This window comes from Camelus ferus, chromosome 5, assembly GCF_009834535.1.
Source record: "Camelus ferus isolate YT-003-E chromosome 5, BCGSAC_Cfer_1.0, whole genome shotgun sequence".
In the NCBI taxonomy this organism is placed as follows: Eukaryota; Metazoa; Chordata; class Mammalia; order Artiodactyla; family Camelidae; genus Camelus; species Camelus ferus.
In genome coordinates this window covers 89,808,225-89,826,312 of record NC_045700.1, presented here as the reverse complement: position 1 = coordinate 89,826,312, position 18,088 = coordinate 89,808,225, and the positions used below count along the sequence as shown (strand labels likewise).

At 51.6% G+C, this 18,088-nt stretch overlaps 1 protein-coding gene across 2 annotated transcripts in view; it reads left to right on the top strand.

Annotated features, from left to right (window-relative positions):
• The window catches only part of GPR55 (G protein-coupled receptor 55), a 43,190-nt gene that overhangs the window by 15,606 nt on the left and 9,496 nt on the right, over window positions 1-18,088 (top strand). Inside the window, exon 1 of one of the 2 annotated variants that reach the window (XM_006183277.3) lies at window positions 12,547-12,630. The exons of the other annotated variant lie outside the window; for it this stretch is intronic. Within the exon in view, the coding sequence (XP_006183339.2) occupies window positions 12,588-12,630 (43 nt within the window). The 5' untranslated portion in view covers window positions 12,547-12,587. Of the gene's footprint in view, window positions 1-12,546; window positions 12,631-18,088 lie in introns of those variants that run through there. 2 annotated transcript variants of the gene reach the window in all.

Genomic DNA, 18,088 nt, shown 5'->3' with positions numbered 1-18,088 from the left:
ACGGAAGTCGGATTCCAGAACCCCAGGGTCTGGCTCTTGCCCGGATCATTGGCAACAATGAAGAAAAAGCAGCCTCATTGTTTTTCTGCTGCCCCCAGCCCACCGCCTTCCCCTCCCTCTTCCCTGGCCTCTTCCCCCTTACCCACTACCCTCCACCCCTGCTTTCTGCAGGTCCCCACTCTCTGCCCCTGGCCTGGCCCTCCTCCCACTCGCCCACCTCGCCCAGCCAGGCTCCCATCTCTCACTGGCAGGCCCCCTTCTCAGTCTGGAGCCCGCAAGGCCCACTGCCTCCACAGGCCCCTGGGAGTCCCCTGCTCCCGCTGCCCTGCCAGCACCCCTGCCCCCACCCTCTTCCCTGGCCGCCTGGCCTCCCTCCCTGCTCTTCTCTCTTCTTTTGTCCTGGACCCCTCTTCTGGCCCTTCTCTGGCCTTCAGCCACCTGGGCAGACTGCTCTCCTGTCCCTACATCTTTCCTGCCCAGTCACTTCCTCCCGCCGTCTCCCCACCTTTGGGTCATTTTATAAACGGTCCCAGGGGCCTTGTGACCCTGCTGGTGGACACCCGGGCCTCTCAGAGCTTTGTGAGTCAGGCACCTGCTGGGCCCAGGGAGCCGCAGATGGCGGACAGCTGCGGGCAGCCTGGCAGCCACTCCAGCACTCCAGGAAGCCCCCATCTCCACAGTGACTTCTCAGCCACTTGGGGGAGAGTTGACTTGGAGGTGAGGGCTGTCTGGGGGCCACGGAGGGGAGTGGAGGAAGCGCTCCTGGGCCTCAGGGCCCCCACACCCTCCTTAACTCCCTTCCCTGCAGGCCCCAGTGTGGCCTGGGTTCCTTCTGTTTCCCACCCAGGACAGAAGCGAGGAAAGGCTGGACCAGCCAGAAATGGGAGCATCCACGTTTATACTCTTCTGTCTGCCAGGCTGGGCCAGACAGCTCTAGCTGGGGCAGCCCCAAAGCAGCAGCGTGTCCCCTTAGGAAGGTGCGTCCTGGGACGGGTGAGCCCTGAGAACCCAGAAGCAGAGCACAGGCTCCCTTCAGGGCAGGAAAGATGTAGGGACAGGTGCCACCACAGCATTGAGTGGTCAGGGTCCAGAACTGTGCTTTCTTTTGGCCCCTGCAGACATCTCAGTCTTGATATCCACCTTCCTGATGGGTGAGAGCTCTTTGCTCTGAAGACCGTCCTCCGGCTGGTGCCTTTTCTCCAGGGTTCATGGGCCAGGGGAGCCAGGCTCCCTCCTGCTGATGGCCTCGAGTTTGTAAATGATTATGAATAGAAAGCAGTACCAGGAAACCATCACTTTGTGCTCTGAATTTTAATGCCAAGGGCAAGTGGAGAAATGGGCAGAGTTTGAGGACCCTGCAGAAGACCCTTCCTGAGTAGTCACCCCCTTCCTCTCCCTCCATCTCTCCAGGGGTAGTTCCTACCCCGAGTGGAGCCTCTGTCGGGCTCTGGTCCAGGCACAGGACACAGAGCCAGGTAAGAACCTTCTCCCAGAGGTCTGATACTTCCTGACTCCCCACCCGACCCCCGTCCCCACACCAGCATCTCAGACAGGGCTAAGGACAGAGCTTGCAATGTCCATCCAAGTGACGAAACCAATGACTCAGGTCTTTGGAGCCGTGGAAAAGGAGCCTTGTCCCTGGAGTCCCTCAGTCCCCTGCCCTGGGGGCAAAAGTAAGCACTGGCTTCTTGGAGGCTCAGCTCAGCCCCAGGACAGGGCTGCAGGACAATGAAAGGTCTGGGGAAGAAGGTGTGAGGAGGGCCTATGGTTGGCCAGTCCCATCACTCTCCATCTTGCAAGTTTGTCCTCTTAAGAGACTCCTCGTGCGTGATGCTTCCCACCGCCACGTGGGGAGGTGGGAGCCCTGTCGTAGCTGACCTTCCTCCACAGGTGCTACCTGGGGGCACCACGAATGATCTTTTAAGAAAAGCCAGGCCTTTCTACTTTAGCTGGGAGTTGTTTACTGTACCTGGAAGAGATGTGGTTGGAGTCAAGGTTCTCGCCAGCAAATGACTGGACTTGGAGGCTTTATTTCCTCCCACCCAACATGGTATCTTTCAGTTGCCCAAGGCGGGATGAAAGAGAGGTGCTGAGATGCCGTGGAGGCTTATGGCTGCCCCAGTGCCGCCGAGGGTGGCCGGAAGCGAGAGCCCAGAGCTCTGGGAGCCTCGTCCAAGCTCTGCCCTTTGCCTGCTGCTTGGGGTTCTCAGAGAGTTTTGTATTTTCTAGAGCTGACAGAATTCAGTGGAAAGAGTCCCGGGAATCTTCATTTATTCTCTCCCTGATTCCAGGGTCCCCAGTACCACTCAAGCTGCCTTAGCCTCAAGTGAGCTATCATCAGAAAAGAGGAAATATTTCTCAAAGCCATAGAAAGTTTTTGTTAAAACCATTTCACAGAAAACCAGAGCAAAAGATCAGGGTATGCAAGGCTGGCTGGCTCAACCACTTTTTTTGTCATCAGTTACAGAAAGAGAACTTTGATTGTACGTACGTATTTTAGGAGGAGTAAATGACATAACATGGTCTTTTTAAGAGAAAATCGATTCCACATGAGCCCGTCCCGACAGCTTCACTTCCTCAAGTGGCAGCTCAGGAAGTCCTTGCCTGGCCAGCTCTCTGTGGGACGTTTTACACAGCCTCCAAGTATTAGCGTGAGAACAACTTTAGCCACCTTTTAAAGGAGTCAAACATCTTGCTCTCTTTGGTAACTTTGTTCTGTTGGTAATTCTGACATCATCTGTGCTGCATAGTTTGTAGATTTTGAGAAATTAGCAGTAACTTTTGCCGCGTGATGTTTTTTTGAATCAGGGCAAGTTCATTTTCTTAAAGTTATATTATAGCTTATGTACTATTCCACAGAGCTAAAAATCTAATATAGTTCTTTCACGCAAGATACACCATAATTAACTAAATATTTCACTTTCCATAAGCAGTATGTTTTTCACTTCTCATATACTGTTCTCCATAGAATTCATTCTCTAATTGTTTTTATTGGGTTTGAGATGCTTTGATAAATTTTTAGGTTAATGACTCTCCAAATGCAGGCTACAAGAACATTTTCTTTTTTTTTTTCTTCTGGTTTTACTGAGATGTAATTGACATACAGCGCTGTGTAAGTTTAAGGCCTACAGCGTAATGACTTGACTGACCTACATCATGAAAAGGAAGGCTGGGAGGCCAGGACTGAGACCCTGGGGGGGAGGGGGCGGGGACAGGAGGTCATGAACCAGCTATGAGGCAATGTTGCTGCAGAGAATCTGTGGGTGATTCAAGGGTGCTCCTGTCTGAGAAGGTGAAGTTGTGTGAGTGTGAGTGTGTGTGGTTTTCTGATTTCAGATCTCCTTACGTGTTTCTGTGATTTGTGTGATTTGACGAGTACCTGCGTCTTTAGGTGTGACTCAGTCTGTGCATGTGTCTGTGGGAGCACAAGCATGTGTGGGTGTCATGAGTGTGTACTGTGTGTGTGTGAGTGCTTGTACCTCTGTATGTGTCTCTTTGGATGAATCTGTGTGTGAGTGTGTGTGTTTCTAGGTTAGGGTGTGTCTCTGGGCGTGTATGTGTGTGTGTACATGTCCGCATTCCTGTGTGTGTCTGAGTGTCTATACATCTCAGAGCGGGCGTGCACAGTTCTGGTTGTGAGCCCATGATGTCTGAGGGAAGCTGATGACACACCGTGTGATTATTCTGGACCCTGGGACGGAATTATTAGGCAAAGTCTCCTCTATGGAAGGTGGTCTGCTACCCCTCTGAGGCCCCCTAGGAGCCAGTTAAGGAGGAAACACTTCCTGATGGAGAAAATAATAAACAGACATGGAGTCCTGTCGTCTCTGGCTGCCTGGGCCCCTCGTCCAGACAGGAGGCTGGGCTGGGCTGGGGGTGGCCGCTGGCCCAAGACCACACACTCTGGTTCTGAGACTGGCCTGCTTCGTGTAACCTGAAGCCCCTTGTCTGATACATTCCAGACGTTCCCACATGCTGGCGACAAGCAAGGCCTGAGGTAACACAGCCCCTTTGTCTGACCAGTGGCACTGGGAGCCTCTTCTTGGAAATGTGGTCACTGTGGTGTTGAAACCGGGGTGCCTGCCAGCTGTTCTGGGGGAGAGAGGAAAAGTACCCGCTCCACCCCAGGTGTTTGCTCTGAGACCTGGTGTCTCTGCAGGGAAGAGGTCCTGTGTGTGCTCATTTGTCCAGTGGAGGGACACGTGCGCATCCTGGGAGCAAAGTGGATCAGGGCATCCGGGACACAGTCAGTGGAAGCAGGGACCCCGGGCCAGAAACCCAACAGGACAATATCATTCCTTAGGGGGACAGAGTCAAGGTGAGAAGCCCTCAGGCTTCTTTTGAGGAGCCAGTCCCCAAAGCCCCTCTCCGACCTGCAGTGACTGGTTCATCCATGTTTGTTGGGGACTGTCCTGGTTTTGACACTCAAAGACCAGTGTCCCAAGAACTGCCAAAGCCTTGGGCCATCAGGACAATTAGCCACCTGAACCCCATCCCAGGGAGAAAACTAATGTCCCCTGAGGGGAAGCTGCCTCTTGCCCAAGAAGTGACTCAGGCCCCTGATGGTGGAGTGTAGGGCCCAGGGATCAGACCCCGTCAGGGGGTCTCACTCACCATGGTCAGACAGGCCAACGCTGGGTCTTCCCGCTGCTCTGGGCTGTGTCCACCTTCCCCGGCACCGAGAGCTCAGGGGGAGGATGTCAGGGAGATCTGCGCTCTTCACAGTTTGTGGTCACCTCACATTTGGTCCCCAGACCTAACCTTTCTGAGGTCCCAGGGCAGAAAAAGCTGACAGAGCCAGGGGATGGAGAGTGTGGCTGGGGACCCACACATGTTTACTTGGAGCTCATTCCACTGCTGCTGGCCAGAGCAGTCCCGGCACTCATGCCAACTGAGATTTTGTGATTCCAGAGCCAGTGCTGCATTAGAAGCCAGCAAGTTCTGTCATGTGAGGAGGGACCCAGTCAGCCTCTTGTGTTAAAGGTGCAGAGGAGAAACAGCCAGGGTAGTGACAGGTCCCCCAAACAGGCAGGGCCTGTGCCCCGTGGAGGCAGTTGAGTTGTTAGTTCCCAAAAGGGAGACTTTATAAGGTAGACAAGGAAAGTGCCTGACCCGAGGTGACAATTTGGGCAGCCAAGGTGGGTAGAGGTGAGATGGGCTGACCGGAGCCTGGCCCAGAGCTTCTAGGGTGGCAGGATGCTATACGGTGGCTGTAGGTGTGACCTCAAAAAACTAACTCAGGGATTTTGAGGCCAAGCTTGGGTAGGGAGAGGCTGGTAATGCCTCCCCTGAAGGACCCAGGCCCCCTTCCTTCCTGCAGGCTTTTATGCCCTGACTTCCTACAGCCTGGCTTCTTCCCTCCTGCTGCTGCCACAGCCACCCAAGTGCAGGCAGCCTTTGACCTGCCAAAGGGACCCCCAGGTGCTGTCTCCTGGAGGTTGGTTTGGGGAGTGGGGAGTGGGGTACGTACCAGACACAGGGCACAGTCACTTCTGAGTGAAGTGGTCAGTCTTTGGGTACCTGGAAGGGAGGGGGTCTGCAGGGAGAGATGCCCTGAGGCCACTGAACCCAGCCACCCCACCCACCCCGTCCAGTGGTGGCTTGGAGAGCCTGGAGGGGTCTGAGAGTTGACACAAAGGAGCTGATTACCTTTTCTTAGACTTATGAACCAATCCAAGGAGGTGTTCTTACCGGGTGACACAGGCCAGACCCCCAGATGGCTGAGAACTCACTGTGGAGACGGAGGCTGCCCACCATCTCCTGCTCCTTGGGCCCAGCAGGTGCCTGACTCATGAAACTCTGAGAGGTCTGAGTGCTCACTGGAAGGGGCACCAGGCCCCTGGGACAGTTTGCAAAATGACCCAAAGGTAGGGAGATGGCAAGATGAGGTTACTGGGCAGGAAAGGTGTAGGGATAGGTGAGCAGTCTGCCCAGGTGGCTGGATGCCAGAGAAAGGCCAGAAGGGGAGTCCAGGACATAAGAGGAGAGAAGAGCAGAGAGGGAGGCCAGGCAGCCAAGGAAGATGGTGGGGCATCGGGACTGGCAGGGCAGGACCTGGGGGCCTGTCTGCCTCTGTTTCCTCAGACCTTAGGATCAGATCATTCTAGAGAGAGTAAGTTGGCTGGAGGTCCCGCCTGCAGCACAACTGTGCCCATAGCAGAGATGAGGAAACCAAGGTCTGGAAGGAAGCCATCAGAGACCGGGCTTGGGCCAGAGCAAGGTGTGCTTTTTTTGTGCAGGAGACTGGGAAGTGATGGGATCAGAAAACGGGATGAGGAGTCCTGGACCAGGATGGAGGGTGGGACTAAGCAAGACATCGCAGCTGCAGATGCATCTGGGCGGGAAGACGAGGACCCAGGAGACCTGCAGCCCCATGTGGAGACTGTCCTTGTATCAACACCTTCTTGAGTTGAGAACTTTGAAGTGCTGTTTAGTCGAGGCCTCTGTGCTTTCATCTCATGAATATTCATGCCCATGTTCTTTTCATTTAGAAGAGTTGTAGATCCAATTATTTTAACGAGCACTGAAAACTTTTCCTTCTGTAATAGCTTTCCATGCATATAGCACTGTGTGTATTATGTAACAGAAGTTAACGTTCCTTTACAGAAATCTCTGTAATTTAAAAATCATATCATATGTAAATTGAGACTTCTGATCACCTTAGATTACAGAACAAATATCCATCCAATTTGTGAGTAATTTTCTATCTCCAAAACCAATAAGTAGGCAATGCAGTTTTATTCTTGTGACATGCTCTAACATTTTCTCTGCTCTGTGGACATCGCTCATAAACAACAGTGACAACTTGATGGCGCAGGTTCCCAAAGGAGACGGGTGAGGTGGGCGAAGGTGGGAGGTGAGTTTCTCTAAGCAGCAGAAACATCTTGTGGTGGTTGGCTGGGTGAGGGCTAGGACCCGAGGTGCATGCCTGATAAGCCAGATTTTCTCTGTGAAGTTGGAGGCAAAGGCATCTGTGGCTGGTGGGGACCTAGGGGAGGGCTTAGAAAGACACTGGAGAGGCAGGAAGGGGTGCTGGTGCTTCAAGATCACCATTTTGAGTGTCTCCCTTTGCCCAATGGAGCGCTTTCTGTGGGCTCAGTGGCCCGGGGGGCGGAGTGGAGCAGGAATGGGGCCTGGCCCAGGCTGGGGATGAACTGGGCAGTGGAGAGGCAGGGGATGGAGGGCTGGGGCTCCACCTCAGAGCGGGGAGGGAGGTAGAGGGAAAGAGGAGCTTTCAGGGGCTGAGGGACCCCACCACGTGCCTGTGGGATGATGGGGCCCAAAAGCAGGAGGTGACAGTAGGAGGAAGTCACACTGTGAGAGCAGAACATGGAAATAGAAAGGCGGTTAGAGCAGCAGTTACCTTGGGGCCTTGGGAGTCAGGCAGGTGTGGTTTTTGTTGCAGCTCAGCTTCTTAATAACTGGGTCATCATGGGTAAGCTGTTGAACTTCTCAATGACTCTGTTTCCTGCACCCATAAAATGGAATTGCTCACAGGCCCTGCCTCGTGGGCTCTGTGAGGATGCGATGAGGTGGCGCAGGTGTGTACGCAGCTCCCGGCCTGGCAGGTACACATCTGGACTCGCGGCTCGATGGTTGGGTCCAACTGTGCTCCAGGCGCACATGCGGGCTCGTGAGTCGACCTTGCTGTTTCTTCACCTGTAAATGAGGCTAATGAGAGTATACGCTTCAGAGTTTGGTTGGAGGATGAACTGATTTTATAAGCGTGTAGCCCACAGGCTGATCCTCAGGACTCACCATATAAATGGTGGCATCTGTGGCGTCTCCTTGAGGGATGGGGTGTCCCGATTGGAGACTGAGTCAGGAGTGAGGAGTGACCGGGGGCATACTTGATGGAGCAGAGTTGGAGGGCACCAGAGCTGGGGCAAGAAGCTCTGGGGACAAAGGGCATGAGAATAGGACGTCCTTAGAGGGACAGGGGACAAAGGGCATCCTTAGAGGAACCTGCCGACCTCGGTATTGGAGAAGCTTTTTTATCCTTCTACCCAGGATAAAAAATTTTTTAAATAAAAATCAATTCAAAGATTTCCAGGAAGGAACTGAATACCATGCTTACTCTAGTCGTGGCGCACTGAAGGTGTACTCATTATTAAAATGCTACAGACAATTCATGGGAACAAAAGGACATACTCTTACACCCAAATTAACAACTTTTTCATGCAGCAAAACAAAGAAAAATGTGTGGAAGTTGGGGAGGGTTGGGAAAGAATGAAGTGAGGAGAAATCACAAAAAATAAGTAGGACAGATTTCATAACTAAAGTGTGAAAGGGATTATTATGTTCCCAATGGACACGTGGGCTAAGGACAGAGTACACTTCATGCAACAGGAAACATGAAGAGGAAAGAAATATTCCGAAAGGGTCCACCATTCCCCTACCCCGTCATGTCCCCAGGAAATGTACAAGTGTAGCTGGGGTCGGTGTCAAGGAGCCCCTTGGGCCCAGGCAGGAGGGGAGCCGGGGGCTCTGGTTTCCAGACCAGAGATGGAAAGGCCAGGGAGCTCCCTGGATGGTTCAGCCCAGGACACTGCCCCCTTAAGGGCCAGCCCTCCAAAGGGCCTTGGAGAATCTGGACACCAAAGCCAGTGGTGTTAATTTGGAAGTTCCGGCCCTGCTTAAATAAATCACAGAACCTTCCCTCCTCTGCCTTCAGATGAAGGGGAAGCTTTGGATGTCCATCGTTTATAGAATCTTGTGGTCTTTATCACCTTCGTGGTGAAGAGCCCCTCTGATGCTGTGGAATTTCGGTGTCTGGCTTGAAGACCGCCTTGTCTGACTCCTGCAGGCTCCCGTTAGGGCCATAAGCAGTTATGGGGAGGACCATTGTGGGGAGCCGGGAGCTCTGAAAACATGGCCAGAGTCATGACAGGAACCAAAGAAAGCCCACACCCGGATGTTTGAGCATCCAGAACTTTCTGCCTTAACCTCACAGTGCATTTCCAGTGAGAGCCGGAAGGGATGTGTGGGAGGGGAAGGGGTGAATTTTAAAGGCTGCTGCCCCTGGCATGTTCTACTTCATCCTGCCTTGATAGTAAGTGTCGTGACCTTGATGCCGTCACCCGCCCACGTGCCCACTTCCAAGGAGGCTGGACACTCACAGGCCCCGTAGGTGCTGTTAGGGTTCAGCTGTCTTTGCCACAACTAGAGGGCCAGGTGGGCGGGGGGTCCTTGGGGACTTGGCTCAGACCCTTGGGAAGGGCCTCATCCGTGCTCCAGTGGACTGAGCCAGGCAAGCTAAACGCATGGACCGGGCTTGGGGACAGAACTGTGGCAGAGCCTAGAGGTTTGGAGCAAGGGGCAGGAGGGGACAAAGGGGGCGACAGCCTCCTCCCTCTCCCTGTCTCTCTGTCCTCAGTTTCTCCTGCTCTCCCCCCCTGCCCCGACCCGGTGAAGCCACCTCTGACTTCTGGGAACTCCACCCTCTTCCATCACGAAGGTTCCATTCTCCATGTTGCTGCTTTCCCTGTTTTTTCTAAGAAACCCTTGAGGCAGACCTAACGTCAGTGGGGGCCGAAGGGTCTCAGGGTCATTGAGAGCCAGACCCCTGCTGGGTGCTCTGACCCCTGCTGCGCGCTGACTCCTGAAAACTGTTTCTGAGACAGTGCTGTGGTCTGTCTTGACCACCACTGCCCGGTGCAGAGTAGATGATCAACAGATGTTTGTTGATTGAATGAGTGTGTGACTGGGATTACAGAAGTTAGGCAGTGAGCCAAGTTCACAAAGCAGCTACCTGGGGGCTGGCTACTGAGCTCGGCCCTTCTGTGTCTCTTGTTGGAATCAGGCTGCCTCAGAAGATGGTGGCCCTTCCCTCAGACACGCCAACACCCCCTCCCCTTCCTGATTTCTTCCTTTACTGCTATTGCCCTCACCCCACCCTGACCCTGCTGCCCGAGTGGGTCTGTCCTATGTCTAGACCTTGAATGGCCCCATTCCATGTAGCTGGTCCTGATTTGGATGGGTGTTAGAAGAAAGGCTCTGTACTATGCCAGATGTTTCTGTTTTATCAAGCAGCTTCCTGAATGACATTCTGGGCCAGAGCGTACATTCCCTGGGGCCCCTGAGCATCCCCGCCCCTGCTCCTGTCTGGCCAGCCCCCAGCCTCAGCTCTTGCCATTCCCCTGGCCTCCAGCTGTGCAGAGAAACCCCTGGACCCCCGCCGAACACCACACTCTTCACCTCGTGTCTGCACTTCTGCTGTTCTCTGTGCCTCTAGCATCTTCCTCCTGCACCTTGCTCCTCGCCCCTGTTCCCTGAGCAGCTTCCCTGGGCAGGGGTGGGGGGCATCCTCCAGGCTCTGGCCCAGCACTTACACCCTGCAGTGTCCCCTGGTGGGTAGGCAAGTCTTCCCCCTGGAGGGGATGCTCCATGAGCTAAAGGAGCAAATAAAGCAGCATCAGGAGAGGTATGGTGACTCCCCAGGTGCTGGGGAGTGGCTCCTTGGCAGATGCAGTCAGAATGGCTGGTTCCTCACCCTACAAGGAGTGATTCCTGGAGCTCAGGTGCTGCCCAGGGATGCGGTGAGGATGGAGGTAATAGCTCAGGCAGGAACCCACCCAGGCTCCCAAAGCCTCTGATTTGCTCTGGATGGTGAGAGGCGGGGCAGGACTCGGGTGGCTGGTTCTGGGCGGTTTAAGGGAAACCTTCTGGGGAAAAGTCTTCATATTAATGACTCCCCAGCGCTGCGGCAGGGGTGGGGGGTAGGAGAGGAGCGGGATGCAGAGGCCTGAGCCATGTGTCAGCCCTGGGCCAACCCTGCCTGGCCCACCCCTTGTAAGCAAGCACACTGGGTTTCTCTGGACCTCACATTCCCCAGCCAGGAGTCCACCATCACTCCCCGGATAAGAGTTATTAGCAAGGCTCTTCAAGAAAGGGAAGTGGAATATGACGTGTGTTTGCATTAAAAGGGAGAAAATAAAGACCCACATATGGATGTGCTGGTCCAGAACCTCTGAAAGAAGCTGCAATCAGTGGTACCATGAGGGTAGGTGGGTACTGGATTTGGAGGCAGTGTCGGCACAGACATTTCACTGCATGTTTACGTTGGTATTTGAACCATGTGCATGTACTCAAATTTTAAAATAAAAAGCAGCAATAAAGTACAAAGAAAATATTTATTTTAAAAAAGAAGACAGCCAGACGGGGAGGTGGCTGAGGCTCCCTTTGAGGAGGGGCTGAGCGGTGAGTCTCCCTCTGCTGACCCCTTCCCGGGGCTCCCTCACTGCGGGCCCTGGACACCTGCCTGTCTCCTCCCCACTACCTTCCCCACAGGCTCCTGGCCTCCTGCAGCCGTACCTGGGGTGGCCTGGCCTGGCCTGGCCACCTCACCGTGACTTAGATTGGGCCAGAGGCCTGGGGCGGCCTTGTCTGGGGACACACTGTCCTGAGCCCTGCCCCTGAGCCTAGGCCGACGTGAGTTTCCGTGGCCCAGGGCAGGGAGTAAATTGGGTTCTACCCTTCATCCAAGCGCAGGTTTGATCAGATGGGAGACAGGGTCTAAAAACTGACATAGTTGTGCCGAGCTCTTCACCAGATGATGGGGATCCCGTGCTCTGGAGGGCCCGGGGACTTCCCCACAGTCACACCAAGCTGTTCTTTACAGAGTCCGTGCGTGTGCTGGGGTGAATCACCAGACCCACCTTGGAGAGTTTCTATTCCTGTGGGTGCCTGAAAGTCACAGCAGGCCAGGCCTGTGAAAACAGCCCGTGCCTCAGTCTCTAATGCGATCTCCTCGCCCCTCCTGGGCCCAGGAGTGGAATCTGCCAGACTGCGTTTCAGCCCAGACTTTCCTGAATGTCTGGAACCTGCATGAGTTCCCTGCAGAGAGCCACCCAGGGCCCACAGGCGAGTCCCGGCTCTCCCTGCCCTGAAAATGGGCCTTGCTGGGGAAATCTCTGCCCGCAGGGCCCACAGGAACAACGCAGCCCAAGGCTGACCCAGATCACTGTGCAGGCCTGGGGTTGAGAATCCAGAGCCGAGGAGCAGCAGAGCCGGGCACCCCCGCAGACCATGCAGGGGCTGAGGGGGTCCCCGCCCTGGGCTGGGCCCTGAGGCCTTCCTAGCCCAAGAGCCCTAAAATATGAAGGCATCCAGCACCACCTCCCTTTTTGTGGGCAGCAGTTCTGACTCCTAAACCCTAGAAGCACTGGGAGCCACGACAGCCCTTCTTGGGCTCCGGCTGTCCCTGCGGGATGCCAGGCGCCAGCCGTCCGCTGCATGAGATGCCTCCTTCTCTCCCCAAGACTTCCTGGGCCTTGGCTCAGCCAGTGGCTTTGGCTTTTCTTCTGGAAGCTGAGGGTGCGTGCAGACCCTCTGAGAGGGCACAGGACGTAAAGACTCTTCCTGGCAACATGCCCCCCAGGCCACACTCTAGTTCCACTTAGGGGGAGGGACCCCTAATGGAACCCTCCTCCAGACCCAAGAGAAGGAACCCTTTGGCCAGATGAGGCTGATGCGGAGTCATTTGAAGAGCGTCTGGTCCCACCCCCTCATTTCACCGACGAGGAAGCTGAACCCCAGAGAGGGAAGTGACTCCCCAGAGCAGGCTGGTGACCAAGCTGGGAGGAGAAATGACATTGCACAGCTCGCTCAGCTGTACCGGACCCCCAACAGGTAACAGCCCCCGGGCCGCTTAGAAAAACCAACGCACAGAGCCACGCACTGACCTTGCTCTGGTGGACGGCGGGTGACTTTCCTGAGGTCAGCCGGGTCTTCGCGGCGTGGGCTCTGCCCACACCTGCCCCGACGGCGGGCCTTCCCAGAAGGCAGGGACAGCAGCAGCCCCTGACAGCCTCCGTGGCAGCAGCAGCGGCGGCGGAGGGCTGGTTTGTCCCCAGTTACAGGTGACATTTTCTACAAACCCTCAGCTTCCTCCTGATTTGACTCAGGGTTGCATCTTGCCAGGGAGGGGAAACCTCACTGAAGGCGGCCCAGGAGTCTTCCCCAGGGGAGCTCGGATTGCGTGACACTGCCGTCCACTGGCCCTGCTGCCTGCTCCCCCGGAGTCTGGCCAGGAAACCACCCAGAGCCCAAGATCACAAACTCTAGGAATCACCCTGCAGCCCCTGAGGAAGGTGCTTGCAGCAGGGTGGGGTCATGCTTGGGAACCCAGACCAGGCACTTGCCATCTGTGGAACTTCCCCGGCCTCAGTGTATCTCTCTGGGGAATGGGAGCAATAATAGTTTCTTCCTCAAGGGGCTCTTGAGAGCAGTAATTGATGGAAGTACTTACCCCCAGTAAGCACCCAGGAAGCTTTGGCTACTTTTACATATTATGACTAGATTATTCTCGACCCCTCACCAAGTGTCTCTTGGAGAGGTTGGGAGGGGAGATAGGGCAGCACGGAGAGCCCTGGAGATTCTAGATCTTTCTTGAGAGTTAGGGTGGAGGACAGGAGGTCAGGAAGTCTGCAGGACTGGCCTGTGCTAGGCTTTGTGCTCCTGGGGCAGGGAGCTGGGGCAGGGAGCGGGGGCAGGGGTGTGCACAGTGCACCTGGAGCCCCGTGGAAGGCTCGGGGCTCTCGGGTCTGACCGGCTGTCCCAGCTCCACAGGAAACACCTGTCATTCTGGAGCTGCCACAGACCAGGTCATTCATTCAGTCCCCCTTTCAATTAGTAAGTCCTTCTCGAGGGCTTGTTTTATGGGAGGCACGGTGGTATAAGGGTGAGAGGCATGGTCCTTGTCCCAGGGTTGCTAAAGATGGCAAGGACATTCACCCCAGCGGCATATGTATGATCGTTAAAAGCCCCACTCAGCCACAGCAGGGAAATCACATCAGAGGATGCAGGGGGAAAAGGGAAGTGGACATTTGAAGGAAGGGATGGGGTTTTTAGGAGAAGAGGTGAGTCTGAGGGGATCAGACCATGTTAGGTGGTGTCAGGCACTCAAAGGAGTGAGGAAATGCCGGGGGCTCTGGGACACACTAGGCACTCTTGCTGATGATGCTGGTGGGGGACCGGGGTGGGGGAAAGATAGAGGAGAAACTCAGCATGTGAGTTCCAGCAAGGACCCTCACTACCTGTTTGACCTCAAGTAGACTCTTTAGCTTTTGTGAGCCTCACTATTCTCATCTGTAAAATGGGCATTATTATCACAAGTCTCAGGAATGTACTGAGTATCCTCCGTAGAGCACTTAGCACAGAGCTAGCCACACCTCAAGTCCTTGAGCTGGTCCCGTCCTCCCCCAGCCCTTCTCCAGCCCCACCAAGCTTGGGGTGCAACTACCACAAAATTCTGGACTCTCAGAGATTCTGTCTATGTGCTCTGTCCCCACTGTGTCCTGTCCTTTCTTGCATTGTGTCCTTCAGAAGCCCAACTCAGGCATCAACCGATGAATTTATTCACACTATGGTATTAGTAGCAGATAATGGCATCCAAGTAAATCTTTATAATCTAATCATGGCATTCACCACTGCACCCTACAGGACACTGGGATTTTAGATAAGGAACCTGGTCCCAGAGAGTGTTCCTCCTCAAACGACAATCTCAGGCGATACCAACTCTGCTCAGCCCCAGGCTGGCCCTCCCGACTCTGAGGTGACTCACACCACAGTGCTCTGTGCTGGTGAGGGGCTTGGCAGCACAAGAGAAGAGGGCACCTTCTTAATCAGGTTGCATTTTCCCCGTTGCTGTTGTTTTCTGGAAAATCCAGGACTTCCAGGAAGGAAAGCTGGCTTGGTCTGAGCCACACAGCTGGGTTTAGATGCCCCTGCTGTGCAGACACGGGATCGGGGCTGCCTTGAGTGGGACGTTGGTTCCTTGAAGGTGTGGGCAGACTGGGCACTGACAGCTACAGGAATCACAGCCCTGACTGGAGCCGAGCTGGCAGGAAACAGCCCCTTGGTGAGGCCACAGGCTCCTGGCCCCCAGGGCTGAGCAGTGCTGTTTGGTTGAGAGACGCCAGACAGAGACCCCACAGCTAGAGACATTCAGGAGCAGAGCAGGGGCCTCTGGACTCTCAGTCCAGTCCCTTTTCCTGCACGAGATGTTTTCTCTCCTCTTCACTAAACTTTAGAAAACAATATATTGACAGAATATTCTATTACAGAGTTTAAAAGAAAAGAAAAGAAGCCCTTCATAGGTGTGAATTCCCTTGACAACATTCTGGATAGACAGATATATCACCTTTGCTTGTTTACCTCTAGGAACAGGGAACTCACTACATGACTGTTTGGTCTGCTCTCTGACTTCCGGTAGCAAGACAGTTCTGCTTTCTAAGCACCTGGATCTTGTTCCTTTTATGACCCCATGGAGTCATGCAGTGGAGCTTGTCTTGAGCCTTGGTGATGCTAGGCTGTCTACTGTTTTTATAGATTATGAACAACTCTAGTTCTTATGTTTTCCTGCATTGTGGCTTCCCAGCCCCTCCACATGCAGCCCCTGCAGACAGAGAGCCTCTAGCCCGTGGTTGATCAGAGCAGTGCAAGGGCCACTTGTCACATGTCGCCCTATGTTCCTCTTCCAGATTGTCTGCATGTAGCCCGATTTACCTTATATCTCACTGTCTTTTCTGTTTACAACAACACTTAGGAATTCTCATTTTCCTTTAAGCTGTGACTGCATCTGTGTTTTGGGTATAAATATTTGCTCTTATTCAGTATTTCAGAAATATACTTCTGATTTCATCTTTGACTCACATTATTTAAGAGGCTACTTAACAGAATGCATAAAAACGCCTATTATGTGTCGTTGATATCACAGAGCTGCAGCAGGCAGCGGTGTTTCCTTATCTGCTGCAGCAGATGGGTCTGAGAACAGACGGGTAGAGTTGCCATTGCCTTGGAGTCCTTGTCTGGACCCCGGAATGAGATGAATTTGGTCAAAGACCCTCGTCCTCTCCCAGAGAGAGTGCATCCCCCTGATTTATGATTTAGTCCCCACTTTTCTGCTAGTTCTACCTTGTTAATCAAGCTATTGAGAGCTCTAAATTTCTGTCTACTTGATTGATGCTATTCTAAGGGAGGGAGCATTAAGCGCTCTATCTACAGTTATGTTCCTATTTCTATTTCATTTTGCATTTCTGCTTGTTCCCAGTATGGACTTCTTTGTGATGCTCATTGGAATATAAATTTTATGTTTAATTGTTTATCATAATTTTTACTTTTGTGGGGTCTCTGTGTTGCTCTCTCAATTCTTTTTAGCTAAAAATAATTACTTGGTCATATTTCCTACTTTTCTAGTGTTCTGTGTGCCTGACAATTCATAGGTTATCCTATCATTTGACTCTGTCTATGCCTTTTTGTTTTCTTTATTTCGTATTGGCACAAGATGGTTGGGTTTTGTTTTGTTTTTTAATGAATTCTCTTTTCATAGGAAGTATTATAATTAATATAATTATAATTAGGGAGTATTATAATTCTATTATAATTGCTACATTTGTCTAAACCTCCATGGGGTGGTCCCTCTGCTTTCTGTTTTGAGACATCGCAGTTTTTTCACTTTCAGTTTCTATTGTGAATTTTCCTTTCGTCCCTTTAAAATAGACAAGGCAATTTAACCTAAATATCCAATTTAGATAATAGTTAGGTTTAACGGCTACATTAACGGTTTCTATTAACAGTGCTCTAAACTTTGGGAAAATTATATTCAAACCCCTTCCCTCCCCTTCACCCACTCTCCATTGTCCATATGGCATTTCGAGTCTTTTATACTGTCCTTTCCTCCTTAAGTTATGCAAAATTTTGATGATGTGATGGCTGACCTGCGGACAGATGAAACTTTTCTTTTTATCATGGATCAGGTTCTTGCAGCTGTTTTCTGGTCCCTTGGGTGACACTTGCTTTTTCACCTGTCCAATTCTGTCACTTCATGCTTTATTCCCAAGTCCCTCTGACGTTACAGGTTGAAATCTTTGACTGGCAAGATTTATGCCTTATCAGCTGAGCATCAGTTAGTGCAACGCGTTTCTGTAAGTTCTGTGCAGACCTTTCCGCCCCCGCAGTGCCTCAAACACATATGCACGTTGCTTCTTTTAAGGGAAAATCAAACGCTATTCTCATTTTTCTTCTTTTCCCACAGCATTTAATACATCTAAAAGAATTAAAAATGTTTTCGTAGTATCACTAATTTAAAAACTACACACACAAAAGAGAGAGAGGCAAAAATAAAAGATTAAAAAATCACTCACCATCTAACTGTTAGACCGCAATCAATATTTGGCATATGGAAATTTTTTTCTAGGTTTTTTTCCCTATGCGTGGGTTTTTTAAAAAATCATTCTGAATGTATAATTCTGTAGTTTGTGGGGGTTTTTTTTTTCACTTAACGTAGTCAGCATAAACATAAAGTAGTCAGAAAAATTTTTCCATTGAGTAGATTTACCATAGTGAAATTAAGCTCTTGTTGACATTTAAATGGATTTGTGTATTTTTTGCTATCAGAAAAAAAAAATGTTAGAGTGAGCATAATTCTGTACACATATTTTTCCTTCTTTTACATACTTTACTTAAGGTAAATATTCCGAATCACTGTGAAAGACTAATAAAATTTCTATTGTAATATATCAAATCCCCAAATTTAGGTACTCATTTGTACATACACCAGCATGTCTGTGACTGCTTTATGGAACATTTACCAGCTTCTTCTTTAGATTATATAAGAAAAATTTTACCGCTGCTTAAATACTCTGATGGGAGCTATTTGTGTCCTTTGCCTGTTTGTCTCTTGTGGGTCTTGATAGTCCACATTTTTTTATACTCTTCACAGAGGAGGAGCATCATTTCTCTAGCCTATTTGTGGTATTTTCTTTCCTCCACTGTATTATTTGATATTAAAATTTTTAACAAAAAAATGTCTAATTTTATGCATCAAACTCATCCTATTTTCTGATTCTTTTGCTTTTCAATCATTCTAAGTCGATGAAGAGCTTTTTCTTCCCTTCACTGGCTTTTATAGATTCATCCAGCTTGGTTTAATTCTTTTGAAATTTAACTCATTAATGAATTTGGAATTTTTTTTATTATTTGGTGTGAGATGAGGATCTAAAAGTGGATTTTTACCCCTAAATTGTTCACTGATATGTCTCAACATCATTTATTGATTAAGTCTTCCGTTTGTATTATTGATTTGGGG